General features: G+C 39.8%; 1 protein-coding gene across 1 annotated transcript in view; it reads right to left on the reverse strand.

Moving 5' to 3' along the window:
- LOC111232496 (glycine receptor subunit alpha-4-like) overlaps positions 1–24917 on the reverse strand; it is a 43838-nt gene extending 18921 nt beyond the window's left edge. The window contains exon 1 of the mRNA XM_022760052.1: positions 24675–24917. Coding sequence (XP_022615773.1) covers positions 24675–24742 — 68 coding nt within the window. The 5' untranslated portion in view covers positions 24743–24917. The remainder of the gene's footprint in view (positions 1–24674) is intronic.
- Positions 24918–26636: the final 1719 nt, after the last annotated feature.

The following is a 26636-nucleotide window of genomic DNA, read 5'->3' on the forward strand; positions in this document are numbered from 1 at the left end:
GCAACCATCTGTATAAATCTCAGTTTTTTTTCTTTTTTGGCAATAATAATGACTTGTTTCTAATTTGAGACATTACATTTGTTTTTTTTCCATGAGGCACTTTTCTCCTCTTACTCACTCAGAGGTGTAAATTGCCATGACTTTGTTAGTGGCTAGGATTTTTTTTCTAACCTAACTGAAGGAAATTATCCAAATCAGCAATGTGGTTTGTTTACTTTTCCCTTCAGACTGCATCGCTGTTAGCACATATTTAGCATGCACTGCAGTAAGTGAATGCATCGCTGTTGATACCAATGCAACTTTTAGTGCTGATTCTGATGACCTTCAGGTCAGCAGTACATTTAGCCTGTTGCTGGCTCTGGTTGTTCAGCTCAGTTCAGTCCTGACCTAGGCCTAGACAACCACTGTTCATAAGTTTAATAGCTCAGTAAGCTACTACTTATAACATCGAGCCATCACATCATGACTGTCTCCACGGCTTTTGCAGTGACTTAATAATCTTTTAACAGTTAAGTTATCCACCTCACAGCTGACCTGACAACGGTTCTTTTAGTCACCAGTGAGGCGAGCTACGGATTTAATCAGTATAGTCAGTTCACTTTGACAATTTGGCCTTAAAGATTCCTCCATACATATACTGAACACTTTTACTCTCGTGGACCCGATGTGTTTACTAAACTATTTACTGTGCTGTACTACTAATATGTGCAAGTCCTGCCTTTAACCTTTATTGGAAGCGTGTTTAGCTTGCTGCATAGCCATGTGGGCATAGTGAAGGCAGAAGAATTCATGACAGCTGCCATATAAGCATGATAACATACAAACAGTTTCATTGCTAACCACTGAATAGTTTCCATCCCTGGAGCCTCACAGTTAGTGTGGCTAAAAATAATACCAGCACCCAGCACCTTTGGTTTATTTTCCCAGTGGAGCTGCACACATATCTCAGTCTTTCTAACATTATAAAGCTTAACTCTCACTGGTCCCCTGACTCCACTCCACTGCTTCTGGCTGAGGTCCACTCTGTAGTTTTGCTGATGTTACACTATATTGGTACCCCTTTCATCCCCCTCTCTCTCTCTCTCTCTCTCACACACACACACACACACACACACACACACACACACACACACACACACACACACACACACACACACAATCACAAATGCACACAGTTACACAGGGAGATGGATTGATGGTTTGACCCTTAAGCTTACAATAAGCCATTGATAACGAATAGCCTCTCTTGGGTTGTACTTGTTTTACAAACCAGTGCTAAAAAATAAAATATCCTGTTTGATCTCAAGTGTGAGTTTACTCTGACAGGTAGTCACAAGGATTCAGACACAAATGACTGTGACAGTAAACTCTTTAGTCTTAAAGGAATATTGGCAGAAGAAGAATGGCTCGCTGACACAATAGCACATGTTGGCAGTGATTATTGAATGCTTGGCCTGCTCAAGACTGATGAAAACGGTCAATTTGATGATGTTTCTGGTGTGAAAATCATTAAGGGGTTCACTTCAGTCAACACAGTATCTCCAAAATGTCAAAGGTCTAGCCCATAAGACAAGGTTTGCCTTATTACACTGTTCATCGATGTGTCAGTGCTCTGAAGTCAAAACTATTTAAACAACACACTTCCGCAGCAAATTCTAGTGAAATATAGCCTGGGTTTGTGAGTGTCATTTCTCTGTGAGTCATTTCAGCTTGTTGATGGTAATGAACACACAAGATAGCGGCAATATGACACTCCTCAAATGTGAAAAGTCTTATTATTTTCATGGCGTTTTCTCAACACTGATCACAAACTCTAGTGATCTTAAACTGTATTAAAGATCATTTCCAGTTAGGCCTTTTTCATTGTTGTATAGCACAGAGCGGATACAGCTCTAATGTGTCTGATATCTGTGTTTCTTTTTTGTGTTTCTGGTTTGATTAATGCAAATTTAAGCTTCATTAATCTCCATTATTTGCACTTTTATTGTTAATTGAAAAAAATGTTTTTTTCTTTAATTTCCTTATTTGTGAGCACTCTAATATTTGCAATGGCTTCTTGAGGATGACATGGTAATTTATTTTGCTAAAGGTAATTCTAATCTTAGACACAAGTTCATTAAATTCAGAGATATTTGGCATTAATTAGCTTAATTGCACATCAGAGGTTCAGCATTTCTTGACTTATTATAGGCACTTTAGTAAACTCTTTGCGGTGTGACTATATGGCTGAACTTCTCACCCTCGGCTGTGTGAGTAGTTGTGGGTTTCTGCTTTCCCTCAGGAACCTACGTCGCCTCTCCGTCAGCCTTCATGCATTTCTAATTGGACACTTTCCTATTGTGTATGGTGCCATCCGTGCTTGAATACTGGCTATCTTATAGCATGGAGAGGGTGAAATAAGAAACAGCCCAAATCTGTTTTACAAGCATGTCAAAATTTTGGTCTTTTTGAGTTTTTAGTTTGAACCCATATGTCTGAAAATTTGCATACCTGTGTGCGAAGTGAAGACTGATAGAGGTTTTAGATACAGTGCAGAAAGAGAGAAAGCTGGAATCTCTAATGGCTGTCTTTACTGACAAAAAGTATATTGTGTGTGTTAGGCAAATATTTTTAGATATTAATACCTTTGAGGTTAATGTACTGTACAAAAGTCACTCTTAAAATTAAATCTAGTTTGTATTGACCATTAAACTACAAGTGTAACTGCAAGTGGCTCCACAGAACCCTTCAAAACTAAATTATGTGGTTCTTTGTCTGAATGATTCAATTATTAAGATGCTCTTTGCTGACATTTAATGAGCCTGACCTTTTACTTCCCTCTACATCCCTTTCATTTGAGCATCCGTGCCAGACTGCTGTCGAGAATACGCAACAACTTTCTTTCCTTCCATTATAGAGCTTTGGCTGTCACTCCGCTGTTAACAAGGGATTTGATTTGGCTTTTTAAAGTAAAGTTGACTCAAAGCTGAAATACAATTGTATATACACACACTTTGAAGTTTCAGAAAAAGAGAGATGGTTATATAAAATTGCCACGTTTAAACACACCTTCACAGCTGCTGCGGAATGATTTAGTATCTTTGAAGTTTCAGTATGTCAGCCGGTGTTACTGTACATCTTTATTGCTTTTATGAACATTTTATATTTCTATTTTAATTCTTGAATCTCTCTGAGGAGAAAACTAAATAAATACACATTGAAATGCTTTAATCCTAAAATCCTGTCTAGATATTGACATGTAAAGTAATTATAGACTTAAAGATTCAGTACTTCTATAGTTCTTCTATTCTTTTTTTTTTAAGTTATTTTTTGGCCATTTTTATTTTTTTGTTGGCTTTATTGCAAAAGGGAGAGTGAGAGAGAGAGACAGGAAAGTTAGGGAAGAGAGAGAGGGGATGACATGCAGTTAAGGGCCTGAATCGGGTTTGAACCCAGGCCGCTGCAGTAAGGACTGAGCCTAAAAGGCATGTGCTCTACCAGGAGTTTGTATGGCTCAAAGCTCAAGCTAGCGTAGGCTACAGCTATGAGAGGGAAATGTTAGGACAAAAATGTCAGGACTGTGCTGTCAGCAGATCCACCATGGGAAGCCACTGTATGTGAAAATAATCAGAAGAGCTAGTCGGCTTTTGATTACCGTTCCATCCCACCTGGCCTGAAACAAATTTTCAGTCAGCCATTAATTTTAATCAAAGTATGTGTACACATGACCAGTGGTTCAAGAAAACGGCGTGTAGTCATTTTCTGCATACATGGATGCATGGAGCAGTGTTGGCCATGGTTGTCTTGTTTTCCAATTTTTCTCACAGGAAAACACTTCGTCAGTCAAAAATCATGGTGGCCAACATTTGTTTGTAATATGTGCTCATCTCAAAAACATTATGTAAAGAGCCCTAACCATTTGTTCTGAACATTAGGGAAAGATCATGGTTATGGCAAATGAACAGTGGTAAGTGGTCAAAGAGCAACTCAACAAATTTAGCAAGCCCCGGTGCTAAGTTTCTCTTTATAATCAGGCATCTAAAACACTAAAGTCAGGGAAAGATCATCGTTACAGTTAATAAAAAGGCAACATTAACTGCAGGTCTGGGATGAAACACAAACTTCTGTCTTGAGTTGACCTACACACACTTCCTTTCTGCTTTGCAACATACAGGGCACACTACTTCCTCCTTAAATTTAATACTGGAATACTGGACTGTTGCAGCTAGTGTTTAAGATTGATTTTGAGTTCCAGTTAGGATATAAAGACACAAAATGGCTCCTATAAAGCATTAATGGTTGACCCTTTACAAGCTTCCATAGTAGATAATATTTAAAATGAATGTGGGGAGGCAGACCTAGAGAAACTGTACCCACTTCCAGCACAATGCATCATTTGGTTACAAGGAATATATGACCAGACACGGTAAAAGAAAAGAGGCTGGAGCTGCCATTGTGTGTACAGTACATAAGGCTCAAATGTATGAGGACATAAATGGACTGGGGAGAGGGGTTAGGGCGGCAAGGTCAGCGAGAGACCAACATTTGTTTACATCTGCAAAATCCACTGCGTCCTCTTATTTTCTTACAATATAAAGCTTAAGTATATCCTACAAATATGGACAGACATGAATATTAAACACATGCATTTGTTCAGCTACACAAAGCTGGTTGATTGGTTTTCACTTAATAACAACATGAAGCATTTTGCCAGTAACTTATCGTGTTATTCTGTATAACTTCAACCTTGTTGAGCCTCAGATTTGGAAGTAACGGTCCGAAATGACTTCTAATTAGGTGGGATGGGATTCTGCCCATGGAGTGCAAACATATTCTGTTAATTGCTTTTTCATTAGGAAGCTGGTGATCAGAAAAGCACATCATTTCGCAGTATGTCTGTTCCTGGTTTCCTACAAGGAAGCACTGGGGGATATCAGGGCCATTAGACATCCATGCATGAACATACCAACTTTTTAGTGCCATTAGCATAATGGGAAAGAGAACAAAACTGCTTTCTCTGCCTGTTGAAACACATTGCTCTAATTTCCTACTTGTCAAATTGACCTTGACATCCACTTGAGCCTTAGGAATTGCTCTCATAGCAGGGCTCTCACTATGAAGTTGAATGCAGGCCTTCTGGACAATCAACACAACTTTTAAAACCAACCAATACGAATTGACTCATGCTAGTGACAGGCCTTATATCAAAATGTAGACGGCATGCTTTATGGTAATACAATGACATTGACGTCATTTTTTTTGTCTTAAATGACCTGTGTAGCCATTGTCTTCACACTACTGTATATGATGGCCTTTGGCTACTGTTGTCCTCTTTTGATCAATAGGCTCATTGGGGGATGGGATTTGGAGCACACTGCAATTTACCCTTACACATTCATCTTCAGTGACATGACCACTGCCACTCTGCGCAGTGACACCTCGAGGTATGGAAACACAGATATAGACAGAGCTTCCTTCTGTTAAAAGCTTCTCACTGAGACTAGTCGGTAACCAAAGTAAAGTGGAAACATGGATCACAACTTGAGACTTTGTGAGGTTGGAAAAACATACTAAAACAACCAATGGAGGCCAAAATGGATGCAATCAGAATGTACAACTATAAATCAGAGATTAGTAGGATTGAGGTGAAATGAAAAATTGTGGTTAAGCATTCAGTACAGAGGTGTCATTTGCAAGGCAGATTACTAGAAATTGTTCCACTGGGTTTATGATGTCATGGGAGAAACCTACAGGGCATACATGCATATTCTATGTTGATAAAATACAAGATGGATGGATATGAAATTACTTATGAATCAGTAATTTTTTTTCTGTATCTGTAGAGCAATATCTGTCATTATGCAGGGGGGAGATTGATGAGCTAAAGACTCTCCTTCTTGACACCATTACCTGCTTAGATACTGTCTACAGTTAAAAAGGACAATGAGCTACATTCTGTTTTGCTGCTTTTGTTAAAGGTACTATTTGGATAATGTGAAGCTATTTGCACCTTTTTTTTTTATTGCCAATGTGTAAAGGGATTATAACGTAACTTTAAAAAAAATGACACCTTCCCTGACGTTCTCTGTTGTCTTTGGACTGATTTCTATGTACATTACTTGGGCCAGCACTTGCTGACTGAAATTCACTTAATGGCCACTGGAGTCATTAATAACTATGGTTATCTGAATGATACATAGAGAGAGTTTAAAGCATAAACTTGGTGACATTCTAAAAATGTGCTTTTCCCAATAAATCCCATGAAAAGGCCAAACCCAACAATGAATTTGTCTGTCACTGTAGTTCGTAGCAAATGATACTCAAACACTAGTAAATGATGCATTTGTTGGGGACTATGAAGCTGCATATTCAGTGCAAGTACCTGCAGTGTATGTGGTATCAACCTAAAATAGATTACAGTGCCCATATTTATCGTAACGAAGGAACATGCCAGCCAGTGTCATGGTTAGGCTTATTAATGTGTTTTTAATCATTTCTGGACAACAACAGAAGTTTATATTATATCAAGGTTTAGCTACACAGGAAATCAATCTATATTAGTTCAATCAATTTATTGTTTTAGTTTGAGATTTGTTGACAGAGAAATGTAGAATATCACCAGACGCTGTCGTATATGTTCAGAGAAGTGAATACAACAGGTATATACATAATAAATGTAATGGTGTATGTTTCATTGCTTCAGCAACCTTATTACTGTTTTTATACACCTGAGCAGGGGATATACAGCTGAAAGAAGAACAAAGATGGTTGGGGGATTTAGTGTACTTTCAACAGTGGCAGAGGACTCCCACTAGATATAGATATGGGTGTTTGTCAATGCTGAACCACAGGCTTGAACTCAAATGCAGACACAGACTCAGTTCAAAAATCAGTCCTTTTTAATCAGAACGAGGTCGGTACACAGGTGATCAGTCAGAAGGGCAACAGTGTCCAAATCAGCAGGCGAAAGGCAAGGTCAAGGCAAAAACAGGTCAGGAAACCATTGGCTCTAGAAACTTACAAGGAAAAATGCTGGAACACTGTCACAAGGGAACAAGACGAACTGGCGCAGAAGGAAGGGGACACTAAGACTATATACTCAGGAGGAGGGGAGACAATGAGACACAGGTGCAACACATTAGGGCAGGGCAGGTGATCACACAGGAGGGAAACACATGAGGGCAGGAAGTAAAGGACCTGAAACGAGACAAGAGGTGAGTAATTAAAAAAAAAAAAAAAAAAAAAAAAAAAACAGGAAGTACGAGACACTAGTAGAAACAAAATGGTTACTTAACTATCCAGACGGGGCATGACAGGTGTTCACAGGGTTGCTTTCAGCTCAGTCCCAATCTTTGAACTATCTCTATTCTCCACAGTGTTAACTTTGATCTTTTATTTTTCAGTAAAGCATAATTAGTTCAACCATGAGCCAATGCTAATAGTAGAATATACTTCTTGGTAAAGTACTCTATATAGCTGTCTCAATGCAAACCCTGGGTTTAATGATTTAGATTAATCCATGCTAACCCAGAGTAAATCGCAACCCTGTGCTGACGCTCGTGTGTACTAATTTGTAATGCAATCTTTAATCTTGTGAGAGTGAGGCTTGACATCTCTGGAGTACCCAGCAGAAATGACGTTTCCAGGCTTGTGCCACAGTAATGACAAGGGCACAATGAGCTGTGGCTTGATGACAGATTTGTTCAATGATGGCCTGTTTCTACTACGCTGAACTCCAACTACCACCCTGGGCTTTTTCCCATGCAGCCTTGAGTAATCTTCAGCACTCTAATACATTCTAGGCAAGTGACTTAAAATTCATATTTGTGTGAAATATAATATCTCTCTTTGTGATTAATTCTTTTATCTCTTGGGTTTTTGAACACAGCCATTAAATCTGAAGGAAACTGTCCCACACTTTCTCCAACTCATAATTTCTAAATCTGCTGTCAAAATGCTATGACAGAATGAATTGTTCAGCCCACACGCATTAAATATTCTTCTTTTTTGAGTTAATCTTAGAAAATATTCCTACATTTAAATTTGGGAATAGAAGAAACTGCACTTCAATATGCAGACATGTCAAACATGTTAAAGATGAGAGCGCTGCCATTAAACTGTATGCTTACTTTAGATGACATTGTACAATCTGTCAAACAATGGTAATACCAGGACTTTACTGCTGTGATCTTAACCCTGTACTTTCATCTGATATTGTCACTTCCACTGATGGATGCTTATCGGTTTCTTTGCACCTTAATCCTTAGAAACCATGTAAATGGCCTCCTTAGTGGTTACAGTACCCCACTGCTCTTCTAAAAACCCATTATGCCAAACATATGGATAATTGAGATAAAATGTCATTCATTGTCAAAAAACATGCTGGTGCCACCCAGTGTTACTCTAAGACTCAAACTCCCAGCACAGCGACATGGGGAAATTGAGAGAGAAAAAATGGTGGGAAAAGTGGATGTTCACGGTCAACAGCTTCTGAATTCTCTAACATATAACTTGAACAAGATATGAACGATTCATGGATACACATCTCTGAGGGAGTTAACTTCTTCATTGTACCACTGGTATGGTGGCAACAAGACACAATATCACCACTTGAAACACTTATGTGGGAAGAAGGAGTTATGGTAGCCTACTACTTGGTTGGATACTTGCTAACCACACAATAGCCTTGGAAGAGGGACCCTTCATGTGTTCGGTCATTTATTCCCTGTTAAATGTGAATCATTATTATATTACACATGGTATCAAATGTATATTCTTAGCTAAAACCAACAGTCATCATTGACATTTGAATTAACGGTGACTCAACTGAGGTCATTTAATCTACAGCCCCCTTTCCATCTAGCCACTAGCATTACAACTTTCATGGAAAAATATGTATTTAATTGTATATGAAGTGTTCAGCTTTTACCTCCTTGGCTCTACCCAAAGCTAAATCAAACAGACTAATGGTATCCAACAGTGGTGGTTTAAATGGCAATTTCTGTGATAAACCTGAGGAACTCACCTTTTCCCCCCCCTGAGGGAGATGAATCTAGCATAGAGCATCCTCAGACCCACCCATCCTCCAGATATCTCTCCAAGCCTCTCTGTATTCAGGCCACCTTTTCCACGTCTAAGATCTGATATCACCGCGGATTGCCTCCTGTCAGTCTCTGAGAAACAGAGTTAGCAGGATTTCTGATAGAGAGAAGGGACTGTACTGACTGCAAAAGATTGCTTTGATGTGTCTGCTTTGGGGCTTGAGATGGACTGAGGCTTTATCCTAATACAGTAGACAGCTGCTCACCACATAAGCTTTAGGTTTGTTTTGTCATGTTTCTGCAGACTGTGAAGCAGTGAAATAATTGTTAATTTTGTTCTCTTGCATCAAACACAAAATACAGCACATTTAGATTCATGCAAATGGGGCCTAGCCTATATATGTATGCATACACACATATATATTATATATAACATATATACATGTGTATGCATGCATCTCATCATCTGCACATTCAACACTTCTTGTATGGTTTCTTGAAGCTATCACAGCTGATGTATGCCTGCATGCCAGTTTATGCTTATATCGTTATGAGCCTCGCTGTAAGCTGAATGTCTGTGTTCAAATGCAGGAGGGTATAAACATCATGATCAAAGCAGACTGTTTGTCTCTCTCATCTTCTCCATGTACTGTAGTCAAGGTAATGCAATGCAGTTGATAGAAGTAAAAGGGGGTACCAGTAAGATTGGATTTTTCGCTGCAGCCAAACTGGGATGGTAATCGCATGACATAATGAAGCACTATGGAGCGTGTGCATGTGCATTTTCAACGTATAAAAAGAAGGCTGTGTGTGCCTCCACATGTTGGGCTCTGCATCTCCACATACCCCTCCCATCCTTCTCTAGTTTTGAAGGCCACTGGGAAATCTCTAGAGCTGGAATCTTACAGAAGTAGACTCCAGTCTAACGGTGTACAGTGAACATGTAATTAGAAGCTGTAGACTGCTTGGCTGTGATGATTAATGTTCTCCATTTGCTACGTGCACCTATATGAATATGGATAGAGGTGTCAGCTCCCATCTGTCTCCATATAAATCACATTCTTTGATAGCATATGCTTGTTTTCCTGTTACCACTAGCTCATTTACAGCTATCGTAATCTTTTTCTTCTGTTTAGCCATTTACTAACTGCTTTAAGCTGCATATGCAATGGTATTTTTGCTGCTATGGAGTTAGCCTTTGGTTAGTATTCTGCATTTTTTGACTTTCCTCTGGCTGCTCCCTAATGGTTATTAACTGCTAACTGTTGCTGCTTATGGAGGAAGTAAGATTTGGTGGCGCTCTCATTTTGCCCCGAGGACCATAGCACCACATTAGTAAGCATGCATTGTAGGAGGGACGTGAGAAATCTAAGGGCCAGTGGGCGAGTCAGTGTGTTTTGAGGCACAGGTGGACCATAACTGGTGGACCAAGCACAAAGGATAAAAGCTACCAGGGTTTTGCTGTCAATCTGTACGGAGGAGTGAGGTTTCAGCCCAGGAGGGCGAGGCACAGCAAATACAGAAAAATGTTCCCACAAAAACATAAGTTACATCCAAACCCACACAAAGACAGTCACTGCACTCTACATGACCCATATTTTGGACATGACAGCGAGGAGGAAGGAAGTTGTAGGCATAGCCGCTGGCCTGTTTCGCTTGATCAAACTGTTGGCTGGAACCAACAGCATCATGACAAAGCCACCATGGAGCTCAGTCTACCAGGGATTTTCTGAATCATACCCATAAAGGAGGCAACCTAACACTGCTTTGTGAAATGTCAGTTCCTTATTTCACTTATGCTGTTAATGTAGAATATCACTAAGCTGTTTTTTTTTTTTTTTTTTTACCTTTTTTAAAGAGAACTTTGCACTGTTTGAACCTGTTTTGTGCTTTTCTTTCTGTATGTCCTTGCTCTCTGACAGAGGTGTAATGGGAGATTCTTTATAAACGGACATTAAATAAAGGGATATTTATTATTGCACTTAATTATATTGCATTTTTTTCCTGTTTCTTTGCTGGTTTTTGCTTTTTATCAGCTATAATAAGAGAAAAAAAACCCTTTGGCCAAATGATAAAATTTATTTATGTAACTGCATTTTTCTAACTAGTTAACACATGCCAACTGCCCTTTGATGTCAACAGGTAGAGATCTTTTAAAGCCCTAAACACCTAAAAGGAAAAAAATGTTCTTTAAATATTGAACAGTAAACTCCAGTTAACAGATTTTCTCAAACTGTGCACGGCAGACAGTTTATTAGAAGGAAACCAAATTTAGGTGGTATTTTCAGTACTACTGTATTGGGCCAAATACACAGTAATGTTTGATACCTGAAAAAGTAGAGAATTCAAACACTAAGCATTTACAGTTCTACAGTAGATATGTTCACTGAAAGGAGCAGGTTCCAGCTTTTGTATAAGAGAGTAATATATTATACAATGCTTTTATCCTTAAAATTGGTTGGCCAAAAATTGCGAAGGCCAAAAAAGTTAGTCTTAGACTTTACCCAGCTGCAGTTGTTCTGTTATTCAAGGGGAGATAAATTCCTAATGAGTGGAAAGTGTCTCCAACGTTTTTACTGCAGTGGTAAAAAAAAAAGAAGGTGTCAGAACATCGTGTTATGATGGCAAGCCCAAAAGGATGCTGACAGTCAGAGTAAATCAGAGAAAAGGCAGGTCCGATCCACCACTGTTATTCAAGTGATAACTTTGGAAATCACAACTGAAGCCACTGAGTAATGTTGATACTCTTGAAGATGTTTCAAAGTTCAAACAGTTGACAAAACATGTCTCCCACACTGTTACTTCTATTAAGTAGTTGCTCTGGAGTTTTCTATCATGTGACATGAGAAAAAACAGAAATATGATGAAGGTCACAACTACTGTACTGAATAGACCTTAAGATGAGATTGTTTTGTCAAATGGTAAAAGGTATTTAGAAAGACATACGTTATAGTATGTTTTCATCTGTCCTTGTGTATGACACCAGTTAAAATATTCCATATTTTATACTGACAGATGCAGAAAAACACAAAAGAGCTTTAACTGCAGTCTGAGTGAACAACAGTATAGATGGTACCATTTTCAAATCACTGATTATGTCTTGGTAGGGAAGTCTGAGATGGAACAAAGCTGGCAGTTAAGAAGAAATGTCCTCATGTTTTGAAAAACCCACAGGCGAGACAGACACTGGCTCTGTGAGATTTCCTCTGAGGCTCAAGTCCAAGAGACAACTCAGGCATTGCTCCATTTGCTTTGTGCACTTTTTCAAGGGTGATGTCTTGTTCACAAGAGCCTCTTGGGGTGCTGGACACGCATTGCATGTCTTGCAGTTTTTCCAAAGAACAAAGGCATATGGCTATGGTAATCCTTTAGCCTGTTAAGGAAAAACAAGTTCAGACAGACTACAAACTAATCCTGTTGGACATACACTGTTGTGCCTTCTCCATGTCTTTACTATCAGGTGGATTTAATTACTCCATTGTATAAGAGAGAAGCAAAGTTTTTCCACGTTTCACTGGAATTGAAACAGTTTTTTTGTTGGTGTAAAATACCCCATCACTGCAGACATGTATTACAAAGATTAAAAACATTTCTGAAGTGTTTCAGGATTTGAATAAATGACAACAGCATAACCCCAGGCCATCAACAGAGTCCATGACACGTTTATCAAGTGTACTCGCCCCTTTTAAATGAAAAGCACGCATTTCTCCTCCAAAGAGGAGAACCAGAGGATTTGACACACTATTTCAGGAAACAATGTGGGCGTCTTGTGGGAACATACAGACAAATGGAGGGAGTCTCAGTGGTCAGGCACCAAGGTGAATACATTTTCAGACTTGCATTGTGTCTGTTCAACATGATAAAGACACGTCTCCAGTCCTGGATGGTTTGAAAGCTCTGAGCCTAGTGTGTGGGCCGAGATAACCATGAACAAAGTATGGTCATGCATGACTAAAAGAGTGTGTGTCACCAAGTACAAAATCACAATAAAATCACTTCTTGTGAAGATCAGCCAGACGTCCAAGTCGTCTCCTCCAATGAGCCATAATAAAATGTCACATTTATTCTTGTCGACCGTGATGTCAACACATCTCTACCCGAAAGTCAATGTGACTTCCAAATTAGACGTCATTAATACAAGGACATTTAAATATTAACTGGCTTACCTTGAAATGACCATTTCTGCTGTTTGACTGAGCAAGGGCTGAATATTACTGCCATCTCAACACACCAGTTGCTTGTGACCAGTGAGGCCTCTTTTATTGCTAAACAGCAGCTACATTCTGTTTTTTATCACGTAACTCGCATGTGGCAGTGACAATATGTCCATGTTTCTCTGTACTTTGTGTTTTTCCAACTACAGTAAACTGGAGGATGTCAGATAGACTTTTTAAAGCAGATATTATAAGTTATCAACATTCAAAAAATGATGCCAAGACTACATTAGTCTTTTCATTTATCCCTGTAAAATCAAGTGCACGCATGACAGCCTGTCTTTAAATTGTTTTAATGGACAAAACTATGTCTCGTCTAGATTGACATATGAACTTAATAAATTGCAGAACTAATTATTAATTAATTATACAAGCCTTTTTCTATTAATCTATTAATCCCTTGAGGTCTGCAGCCCGACCGGAGAACGATAGGACCTGATGAGCTTGAGCAGAGCCTGGTTTGGGCAGATTTTCACATGGATCACAGTTTCAGTCTGGTTTGGGCATAAAATATAAACATTATTAATCATCATATTAACACTACCATTGATTGAATCTAGAAAGGGGGAAAGAGTTAATTAAAGACTCAGGAAAGGATCTAATAGACTCACATACTTGGTGATGAATACTTTCAGTCTGAAACATTTTGTACTGGTAATGCATAAATCCATATATTTGTGTCAAACCATTCATAACTGCCAAATAAATAAAATGCATGACAATGTTAAGCACATTTAAAAATGAAAATCAAGGCAGCAGGAACCTAAAGGATTTCTTTTCTTTTTTCTTTTTTTTTTCAATGCCATTATCTTGCTATTCTCACATAACCCACAAACTTCCTGTCAGCAATATGTGCTCTGTAAATGAATACGCTCACTAGGTTTACTAATCTCGTTTAACAGTACTATGTTTAATTAGATCGTTTTCAAATGGTTTTGTCCACAATGAGGCGTACTTATCTCTTTCTCAGTTCTACGAATCCATGAAGCAGTGATTTAGTTCTGCCTCAATGACAGATAGTGAAATAATAAGACTGACAAGCTAAAATGTCTAAACTTTGACTTTAAATACGGCTTACTTAACAGGAGTGCTCCTGGTTGCCAACTGCAATTATTTTGCAAAAACATACTTGGTAGCGACATAGTCAAAGTTTCATCCTTTCAAAACCATCCTCCCTGTGAAGTTGTGTAATACAAAATAGCAGTGGACTTAGCAACAACACCTCTCAGAGCTCAAACTATTTGTGTTCTACTCTTAAGAAAAAGTTGGTTCACCTTTTTTTGGAGTGCGCGATGATATCATTACAGTTGAATACTGCACTTCACCTGTCAAGGACAACTAGTCATCTCACTAATGTGGTGAGAAAAAGTCTGCCAGTGATCCAGAGGTCAGACAACGAGGGATTTGTGGAAGTACATGAACTGTAGTGTTTTACCCTTGAAGCATCTTTGTGCTGTGCATAAAAGACGGTCACCTGCAGGCCAGAGTGAGCCCTAACATCAGGCAGTAATTCATTCAGTGTGTAGAGAAATTACACAGGCTCCTGCTTTGTATCCCAACATAGACCACTCTCATTTCATGCTGCTGGAGAGGAGAGAACCTCTTTCAGCCATTGTGCTATCTGACGAACACAGCTGTAATCCTCCTCAACGACCCTCTGCTGCCCCTTCACCACCCGACGAATTCTGCTTCACTGGTCATCTGTGACCTCAGGTGGACTAAAATGGAGCGAGAGGAACACGTTTTGATGTGTGGGCTTTTACTTTCACTGCAGGTAGACCTCACTGGGTGTTACGACGTACCGTCTCTGAGAGGATCACAGTGGGCACATGAGCCACACAGTGCCTTCTTTAATCAGTGAGCTGTTACATGACAGTCATAGGAATTTGATGTTTCTCTAGTCTACATGCTTTCAAAGCAAATCAAAAATGAAATACAGTTTTGAAAAATGAATGTCCAAATTCATTTCAAAGGTCAAACAATAAGAATAATCCTTTTGTTTCAATCAAGGCACACCACCACCCCAAAACAGGTTACAGTTAAAGCTGTGTTCTAAATGAATTATCATTATTGATCTAAGTTTGATAAAAATCTTGATTATTGTCAAAAGTCCATACGTGTGATTTGATATCCTCCATTTAAGCTAATGGTTTAGGTTGCAGTATAAATTTTATTTTGAGTTAGTGACTACTATGTGCAGTGTGCTTCACTACTATTGCCTGCATCATTTGACTGATAAATGACATGCCTTTGTAATTACTGATTGATTGCAGCATGGCCATTCTAAATGCTTCAGTTAACGAGATTTTGATTCAATTATGAAGCAGATCTTCAGTTTGACTCTACTTCCCACAGTTTCTTTTTGTCCAACCATTTATTACGAGAGCTGGTGTTTTGTAGGCCTCACATTGCCTCGTCCCTGAGAGTGAAGTTTAATCAGTGTGGACTGTATGGTCAGACATAATGACATGATGGAGGGTTTCACAATGGGCCCCCACTTCATGTTCCTAATTGCAGAGAACATAATGACCTACAGTGGTGAACCTCAGAGCCAAAGTGCTGCTCTAGTCAATAAGTGGCCATTTTAATCTGCCGGGGCCAGAGAAGAAGAGTGGAGAGGTCCACTTAATTGCATTACTCTTCCACTGTGTCACACACTTTGTTACCTAGATACTAACGAGACTCTGTGTGCTCTGTTGTTTTGGTTCGTGCACAGTGAAAACATTTTGAAACCAAAAAAAAAAATCACATGTATTTGTGGGTAATGACGCCACCTGAATCCATCTGTCAAGTTTGTGCAGCAGGTTATTTCGACCTATAGTTATGTTTTGTTGTCAGGTGAAATCCTGCGGCCTTAGTAATTATGACGGGAGCAAAGGGAAAAGTGCAGTAGAGAGCGACAAAGTCCGCTTCAGGTGGAGGTTGAGGTGGATGGATGGGTCAACAAAACACAGGACTGACACAGGAGAGTGGTGTTCGAGTCTCCATGTGGAAGTAGCAGTTTATGTTGTTTCTATTATCTATGATCGTTAGACAAAGTTAACCACGTTGTTGTTGTTGTTGTTGTTGTTGTAACCGTCACCGTAACCTTGTAAAGGTCGTGTAATGTTGATGAGGTTCTTATTTCAACCAAAATCACGATCTCTTCCTTGGTGGTAGGTATGCCGCTCTCCGTACTGTCTGCGTGTTAATTACTGTCACCGTGACGACCGATGTCCGGTACGCCTACCACTGTTTCTGTACACCTGAGAAATTTGAGTCCGATATTCACTCTCATTTTTAGCTCTGTTTTGGTTTCCACCAGCTCAGGATGGAAATGTCTGAATCTTTAGCTGCTAAATGCTCTGCTCTGTCTGCACTGTGTTCACCAGCCAGTCTCTAACTTTGTCTGTCTTCCACTTGGATCTGGGTAGGTAGTGTACGGTGGCTTTATCATTTTTTTTTTTTTTTTTGATGAAAGCGTCTTTCTGAGTCTGAAAATGAAGTGTGAATCAAAACAGTACAATTTCAGGCTGAAAGACACTAAAAAGTTCCATATAGAGCTGAGGGGAAGTAATCATCCTCTGTGTTCATCACAGCAAGCAACCCTTTCTACATGATCAATAGTAATTTCATCCATTACTATTATAAATATATTGATAAGAGCAGCTTTAATTTCATGAATTTTTGAGCGTCTCTACGTCTCTTCCTACTTCTTCGGTTAATGTTGCTTCAAGTCTACTTGCATTGCATTTGGCAGGTTTATCGGAGTTTGTGGCGATGAGGTGGTAAGTTTCATTCACTTCCTTTGACTCATGGCATAACTCTTTATCCATATAGATACACGTGTGTGAAGCAAGTGATGCCAGCTTAGCAGTAGCCAACTACATATCTGCAGAGATTAAACGTTTACCCTGAGCTGATACGTATCAGTTACACTTCATGATGAGTTTATTATTCATTGGCTGGGGGGGGGGGTTGATTTCAGCTGGTAGCAGAGGCATGCCACAGACACATGGTTTAGTGTGGGTAAGGAAAAGGAGGGGAGAGATCCGATTTCTCTTCCAGGATGGAAAGTTTTTGTAAGATGTCACTGATTATAGCTTTTAAACTCATGGTGAGATTCTTAATAAGAGACAAGCTCATAAAGATAATTGGCATATTTCAGGAGATTTTCTCCCTAAGCATAAAACCACCATCTTTATCCTCGAGCATCATGATCTCAGTGAAAATTACTATGTCTTCAGATGTGGCGAAGGAGACTGTAATGCACATTTTATATTACAGAAAGAGGGAAAGGTCATATGTGGTTTGATTGAAATGGGCAGAAAACCATCAGTCACATCTCTCAGCTCGGGGTGTCAGCCTAACACTGAAGGTGCTGGCTGACTGCTGGAGACCATCAGTAAGCTGTCACCTGCACCATATATCCAAACACAAATTTAATGCCCACTGAAGCAATGGGCAGATCTGTGTCAGACACCGCTTTCTTGTCAGGGATTTCAGATTAGACTGAGGCCAAGTATGTGTCCTCACCAACCTATTAAAAGTTGCTCATAGCAAATTTATAATCAGGAGGAAGGCTCCTTAGTTGTGAAAGTGAACGTTGCAGAGACTTTTTTCAGGCTACAAAGACAGTTACTACAAAATTTAACTGGTTTAAAACAAATCCTTACATTCCTCCGAGAGTGAGCAGAATAAATAATGACTTGTTTTGAAGTTTTATTTAACAAGCTACAATTAAATCATCAACTTATCCTCAATGGAATTTAAGGCTTACCAGGGCAAAAATATAAACTCTTTGTTTATCTTTTGATGAATTTTCTTTGTATCCCTAGTCTTCATATTTCATTGATAAGTATACCACTACTGTTCATGGTGGCGCTGGCTGCGGAGAGCAAACCGTCTGTTCGACTCCTGTCTCCAGCTTGGCTCTCATTTTTTAGTCATTAACTCACGTAAACATCCCATCTGTCCTCCTTTCATGCTTCCTTTTCGTCAGCACTCCTCTCTGCTCTAGTCTGTGTATCAGCCAAGTGTGTGGGGATTTCCTGTGTTTTCAGAAAGGATAACAGAGCCCCGAAAGTGTGACACTCTAATTCAAGGTGAAATTGCTGCTACAGTCGATAGATAGTTTTTTGTTTTTTCTTCCACTGGCATGTACAATTGTCTTTTAGAAAAAGATTGACAAGTGAAATCCTACATGAGCTCAACCCACATCTGGATTTCATTTATTTATTATTTTAATTCCTTTTTATATGCTTTCATTTCAGTTAGGAGTGTTATGCAAATGGTGTGCATTTCCCCACCGTTATGCAAATGGTGGAAGGTTCATCCTGTGTGAAAAATTATTCACAGGTAGAAATGGGGTCAGCCCCATGTTCCCACATTTCTAAGAATGTTTTGAAAATTAGGCCCTATTTTCCCACAGTCTTATATGTTCCCATAAGCCCATGTCCACACTAACCCGGGTAATATTTATCCGGCTAGCCCTTCCGTCCACATTAGAACGGTGAATTCTGAAACTGAAAACGATGCTTTACAAAAACGATCGCTGCGGTGGATAAATGTGAAGACGCCGTGGAACGTGGATGAAAGGGGATAAAAGGGGAATATAGGGCTGTGGGAACATAGACACGCTCCCGTAGAAATGACATTTTCTCACCAAATTTTTCATGTTAATTCTTTGGATAAACCATATTTTCATGTCCTTGTCAGTTGTAAAACATTGTAAATGAAATAAAGGAACACAGTTGTGGCGGTCCTCTTCCCGCTACTGTTTACTAGCCTCCAGATATTACTTTGCTGTTGCAGATACTTCTATACCAGCTGGGACTACCATCAGAATTTAATTAAAAACCATCACAGAAAGATTGTGTCCTCGCACAACAACTGAGCTTTTGAAGTTTGGATTGACTAAATCGTGTTTACTTCTTTGCAGAATGTTTTCTGCAAGGAACACTTTTTGCGCCTGCTCTTTCACAGGTGTTTCTTGATCATTTGAAAGCAACATTTTAAGTAAACATTAAAATATGGTCTGAGTTTTAACATAGTGTCTTAACCTTTCCCTTTCGGAAAACCCTTATTCACGACACATTTAAATTTAAGTTTGTGACGCTTTATCTTGAATCACAATGAGTCCAACAGCTGCATAAGTTAGGGCCACAGCCAACTTTATCTGAGCGTCTTGACAAATTATGTGGTAGTAGAGGCATGATGTAGTGACTACTCTCTGAGCTTCTTTCTGTTCTCTCTAAACTGGGCTGGTTCCTCATCTGGCATTTTGTTCTCCAGACTTGACATCACTTCATTCAATAAGACGTTATTAAAGAGGAAAAATGCTTTCTGAGCTGTGAACTTGCTTTCAAGTACAGTGGAAACTGCTAACGTCATTTACAGCGATCAAACTTGTATGGATCAGAGAGTGTGGGACAGAGTCGTTCCCATATAACTTCTGTTTAAATCGTTTGCTTATAGTAATCAAGTAGTTCATTTAGTGTTAATTTGGGGTCTTTTCATACATGCTCTCTTCTAACTTATTTATACAAGATTTTTGGACGGCCACAATATCTAACAACCAGTGTTGTCCCAGCCTGCTCTCCCAACATAAGTTCCCTGTGTGTGTGTGTGTGTGTGTGTGTGAGTGAGTACGTACGTACGTACGTACATGTGCTTGCTCTGCAAACATGTGCGGCACCACCGTGGCTCAGTGAGTTGTTTTGCCTCCTGTTCCCGCTCTTCTCGCGTTTTGGGACTTTTACGATGCGTAATTATCGTCCTCGCTCTCTCTCGCCAGCAGCTGTGTTATATGACGAGTGCAAAGCTTTCACCCTGACATCCCAACTAGGCCTGGAGCAGGAGAGGCCCATGTCACGGTTTATTTTAACTTTAAATTAATAAACAGTGAAGCTGTCCATTTAATTACTTTATATACATAAAGCCTTGAAGACAAACTTCTCCCAACACCAATTTGGCAGCTGCGAGCTAGCAAGGTTGCTAGCTCAGTTGCTAAGTTCACACAAGTTATTCAAAAGGTTTGTACCACTGACACCTCTATCACACCTGTCTACAGACCATTCTGGATCAGCTTATATTCTGACAGAGGAGATAAATAAAAATGGATGGTGCAACACGGCCTTCTCCATCTGTGGTCTCTCTGGCTGTCTGCTCCCTCAGAGGTCATTGTCAAGACAGTTGGATGTTGGTCAATAGTGTGAATTTGTGCATCACGATTCACAAAAGTAGAACTGGACAAAATTTGTATGGATTTACTTCACCCTCACATGCCACTCCACAGATTATGGCAATTCCATTGTAATGAAATGATTTCATTTTGCTGTAGAAAAGCAACTCTACCCTTGTATGTACAATGTATGTACCCCACTTAACCTGCAACCAATTGCTCACCAGTGCTTAAAATGAGAAGTTTGTTCAGGAAAAAGTTAGCTGTGTTCAAGGACAGTTGTCCTAAGAGAGGTCATTTGTTACAAAATGTTATCACCCATTCCTCTTCACCCTGACCAGACCCACTCCCAAACCTTCCTCTCTTACACTTTTTTCAGAACGGTGCAGTAGCTAAAAAACAGCTCAAACTGAGTGCAAAATTGACATTATGTTATGATATAATGCCTGATAACAGATAGGCAGGCTATTTGGGGTATGAACAGACCCTTAGTAAGGCTTATCATTGTAATTTATACCAACTTTCATTGAAAAGAATGCAGTTTATGTTCCTACACAGCAAAAAGTTGTTCAGTTTCCTCCTGAAAGTAGCCTGTAAATAAGAGATCTTAAACTGAAAATAATGACTTCTCAGCCTTAAGTGAAGATTTTTTAACACTGGTGCAAACTGGAGAGTCTAGAGAGCTTTGCTTTTTGATTATGAAATTTGACATTTAAAGTTTATTGTTTAGATATCTGAACATTTTTCTGTTATTAAACAAAATTGGTGTCAGGCTAGAAAGTATCTCAGTGGCATTTACATCATCTTAATTGGGCCAGTTATCCATGGGGATACTAGAGACTTGACACCAAACAACAAAATAGGACCAGAAATGCAAATCTCAAATGGTTTTTAACAATGTTCACACTTTTGGGGGTAGATTCTTTTTCTGTAAGCCCAGTGACAGTACATTAAAACAATTCCACATATTTAAAACCAAATGTGAGAAACACAGCATGTCTCAGCAATGCAGTGAGGACTCTCAGTAAAGCAAAAAATAACTTGCCTTGTTATATCCTGAACTGGGTTAGAGCAATTTTTGTTAAAGTTCTTCCAAGTTCCAAAGATGTCACTTGCAATTTGTTTATTTCGATAATTCTAATGCTGACCCACTTTCTGAACATGTGATGTGTTTTAAGTTTATCATCAAGTTAAGCCATTAGCTACTTGAAAATATTTATTATAGCTAGGAGGGAAAGACAGTAGGTCTCCAGAAAATCCACCTCTCTCTTTCACAAATGCACACAAACACATGCACACACGCACACAGTGAAGTGGACACCCAATAATCAGGCATGTGAGGACCCAGCTCCACTGGATGATAAGACTCATTCTCTGATATTTCCAGTTCTGACTCATGATCTCTCACTGACTGGAGGCAAGGACAAAAGGGATCCTTGGTGCGTTTTCTCTGCCCTTCACTTCAGTGCAATTCACTGCACTTCACTCTCAATTTGCCAGCGAACAGATACACATCAGATGACCAGGGGACATGGACACATTTGAACAATTTGTGTGTCCACTGCTGTGATTTCCCATACTGGTGAGATCAGCATGTGTGACAGTTTGAGGTTGATTTTATATTGATGACACACAATCTCTTTTAGAGAGAACAAAATTTCCCAGCCACTATAGTTTTTTAGTTTTGCCTTTAGGGATAATGTTCGAATCTAATAGAGAGCAAATGCGAGTAGCACAATTTCAGTGCAGGTGCTTTAGAGTAATGGTGAGTACCACCACCATAGCCATGTTGTTGCCCCCTACTGACCATGCTAGTGCCCAGTTATTAACTAAACCATAAAATGAAAGCACTCATATGGGCTCCAACAGTGTGCTTTTTGATTTTGGGCTTAATAAATACTGTAAAACTGTCTTCAAAACTGACTTGACAATGTTTAATATTTCAGAATTCAGACTTTATTCTTTTGTTGAAAGGAAAAAAAATCTTTAGAAAACGTGTCTATATTTCTCAATGTAACATATCAAATATAACATCCATGTATTTATAATATCTTTTAGTAACTAGTGTATTGGCACCCGAATAAGAAAAGTTCAACTGACACCCAACCCAAACTTTAAACGAGTCAAGCCTTAAATTAATTAATCTGATGAATCGGCACAGAAAGAGAAAGAGAAAATAATCAAAAAAAAAAGTGAACAAAAATTAAATTTTCAACCAGTTACACCAACAAACCTGTTCACACTGTGGCAGCTATCACAGCCAGTGCAACATAAATTGACAACTTTGCAGTTTTAATGTATTTATATTGTATTTCTTCCTTGGAAAAGGACGCTTAACAAAACCTGCAGAGACATCCCACAAGCAAGTAAGTCTAGTGGTAGAAAAAGCTGACATTCAAGTCTTACAGACCTGAAGTGTTGCAACAATACAAAACACGACACAACACTGTCCACTGTCTCTCTCTCTCTCTCTCTCACACACACACACACACACACACACACACACACACACACACACACACACACACACACACACACTCTCTTAACCCTCACCCTCTCTTATGATACCTATGATATGAACTTTGTTATTTATTGCAGCCTCGTTTCCTGTTTCTCATTTCCTCTTGCTGACAACAATCCAGTCCAAAACCTATCATACCAATCCAGCTTGTGGTCTATTTTACATAACAATCTTCTTTTCACATCTTTTACAACAGTTCCTGTTCCTCACACCCACACCACCCCCACCACCCCCCACCTCTCTCTCCATCTCATCTCGTCTTTCCTATCTGAACCATTTCTCTCCATCTCGCAGCCCGTCCTCCACTTTACTAATCTCCTCGCTGCCTCCAGCTAAATGAATCACCCTCACATTTCTCTTCATCCCAGTTTGCTCCATTCCCATTTTCACCCACCATCCCTCCCCCTACCTCACCACACCCCTATCAGATCCTGCCTGTCTTTCACACCTGCCCTCCTCTTCCTTCTCGATCCCTTCCTTTTTGCTACCCTCCTCCCTCTCATTCCCTCCGTACATTGCGAGCAGAGAGGCTGGTAGGAGAGCATATAATTTCTCAAGAGGACGTGCTGTCAGCTGACTGCTCTCCGGGCTAAGAGCTGCTCTCCTTGCCCCTGGGTTCACAGAGTCACGGCTCTGTTCCGCTCCAGGATTATGCAGATCTTAATTCCCTTCAGCTCACACCTGAGGTTGGCAGGGCATGAAATAGGGAAAGTGTTCACTGCAAATAAAAGTTTTTGCCACCAAGAGGGGAGGGGACAAGGACGTATGGAAGGAGGAAGGAACAAGGGGAAAAGGGAGCTTGGGTTGCTTGTGAGACAGTCTGAGTGAGTGAATGTGGGAAGGAAGAAAGACATGAGGTGTGTGTTAGTGGAAAGCAAGAGAGAAAGACAGAAGGAGGGAGGTGTTTTTGCCTGTCCCCACACGCTGAATACACACTGGCTGGAGCCTGCCACACCACATGTGCCATGCGTGCTCAACTCGATTTCTCATATTCTGGAAACATGAATCCAGATGTTTAACATGCGTGGCATCTCTCAGGTTTTAAAGGCAACGGATGGGTTGTTTCCCAATGAGCTCTTTGCTCACATGTTGTTGGTAAATTGTTAATCACCCCATGAATATCGTATCATTCACTGGAGTCTTGACGCTACCTTTTAACCTCCTCTAAAAGCCACCAAATCAACCGTGCAATGCAAGTAGGAATTCCACAGGTAGTTTGCGGCCAGGACAGGTTATAAGGCAACAGTGTGAGATATTTTGTGCAATCGTTAATTAGTGCCAGAAGGCTTATTACTAATTTGCATTTGCTATCTGTTTACAAACTGCGACCATGTTATCAAATTGTGATTTGAGGGATCAGAGTTTGCGCCGTGCGTAAAAGACCTGGATTATTATTTATTTATTTCGTTTTTTTGATAAACATGCCCATCTCTGCTCGCATGATCCGCTTTATAAAAGGAAACGTCTCGGTTTTTCTCATTTAATATCTAATTAAATGTGACCAGTATTTTTGAAGATTAGTTAGCTGAAGGTAACCTCAAACCTTTCCTTCACACCGTCATTAAAGACGTTTTCCACGTTGTTTCTCTCATCTACGTATCAAGTTCAAAAAGTAAAACTCTTTAAAATGATAAATGTGATATGAGCAGCCAGTGGCGTCGACTCTGCGCGTCGAAAAGTTGATGTAAAGCAGTAAATGAGAGAGAAAACAACTCGCATAAACAACAAAGAAAATAATACATGTTAGTGCGCCTCACCTGATAAAGCCTCCTTGGAAAAAGCAGAAAGACAAGACATACAGAATCCGAATGACCTGTGGGAGCATCCTCTGGCTCAAAATCTCTCCTCAGTCCGACTGAATAAACTTGCAGAAAATAATTTCGGGAATCAGCAAATCCACTGAGCAGCTTGTGAGACTGGGTTAGAGGAGGAAGGCATCGTCTCTCTCAGTGATCCAAGCTTGTCTTTGGGGAAACTTCTCCCCCCTCCCACCAAGTCCACAGAGGGCTGCACACATCCACACAGCAAGGCTCTCTGCTTCAGGCAGCTGGACAGCTCTGGTCAGTCAGTCAGTCAGTCAGTCAGTTGCTGCTTGTGTTGAAGGGGAGTGTCGGTTTGCGTGTCAATGTGTGTTTTTTGTTAAAGTGTGGTTTCGCCAGTTTTTTTTTCCTCTCTCTCTCTCTCTCTCTCTCTCTCTCTCTCTCTCTCTCTCTCGTGTGTCATCCCCCCCTCACTCCAAAAAAATTAAAAAAGGGGTGAAGATTTAAAGGAACAGTAGCTTTTGTTTTGATGTCTTCCTCATGTGTAATTAGCCTTAATCAGGATGGAGGGGAGTGATGGCTGTGATGATGAGCTAAATTGCAATGTTGAATACACGCTGGTTGATGACCAATCTGGAGTGAAACACCAACTGAAAATTCAGTTAGGAAATGTTTGAGGAGGAGGTCGGGGTTGGGGTTAGGAGTAGAGTCTATATAGAGCTGGTGTAATGGGCTTAAGGTGGTGAGTGAAAGTTTGAGACTGGGAGTGAATTCAGTCAGTATCTATACGTCAGTGTAAATTCTGAGATTTTAGGTTCATGTTTTAGGCCACCAGAGGGCAGAGCATGTTGAAGTAGTTTTTGTACACATGGGGACGATTTAAAGCTGCACTAATCAATTTGTATAAGCTTAATATGAAAGGAATTTCTCAGTGAGGAACCCACAGAGAATTATTTCGTAACTGCGCACTTTCCGTCAGCTCCACCAAGCGTCTTATCGTCTTTCAGCTCATTGTTTTGGTTTTCTGGCCACTAAACATGACTCCAAATGAATGTTAATGTTACTCCATTTTTGGTTTATGTGTAAATAGGTAAATATTTGCTAACATATTTGCCAGAACAACATTATGAGTTTAAAGAATAGGCTACTACATGAATTTAGCAATGTAACATTACTCACGATGGACAGTTGAATAAATAAGTGGCAAAATCGATGCAGCAGAACCAGCGATATCACCTTTTTTTATTCAAAGCCTCCTACATTACCCAAGCTGCAATAGTTGCGGCTGATGTAGCCTCGAGCTGCTAGCCTCAAGCAGAGCTCAGGCTGCAGAGGTCTGGCATAAGCTCCCTTCTTTCTAATGCCACACCGCCAGATTTTTTTCCTTTTTTCATACTCGTACTTTTCAGCTTCAAACGACGCTGACTCTAGTGACATAACTTGAGGCAATTTATCAGACTGCACACAGCTCCTTCTGAAGCCACAAAGGCCTTTATACAACTTTTTTTCACATATGCAGCAGTATTTCCCAGGGCCTGTAAACACACGTGATGGAGTTCATCAGCTTGTTCTCCTGACCCTGAATGGCCAAATAAATAAATTAATAAGGCAATTTATTTTTCATTATCTCACTATGTAGAACAAGTTTATGTAGTTGTGAGAGACAGAAAGTGTTTTTTTTATTTTTTTTTTATGGTAGTAGTCAACATGGCTTTGACTGGGTTGGTGGGAACAGTGTGCATTGCTTTCTGCTACTGTGTCTTATTTTACTACCAGCAGCAGCCACCAAAATTAGACATGTCCAGTCCTATAAATGTGGATTTAAGGTTGGACACCTAAAGCTGCTTGGTTTAGGATAGAGACAGAACACAGCAATAAAATATAATAAGCCAATAATGAAATGTACTGGGTGGAAATGTTGGTCTCTGGCGTGAAAGTTACGTAACAACATGCATATTC

Source organism: Seriola dumerili, unplaced genomic scaffold, assembly GCF_002260705.1.
Source record: "Seriola dumerili isolate Sdu_G_001 unplaced genomic scaffold, Sdu_1.0 BDQW01000331.1, whole genome shotgun sequence".
NCBI classification, from domain to species: domain Eukaryota; kingdom Metazoa; phylum Chordata; class Actinopteri; order Carangiformes; family Carangidae; genus Seriola; species Seriola dumerili.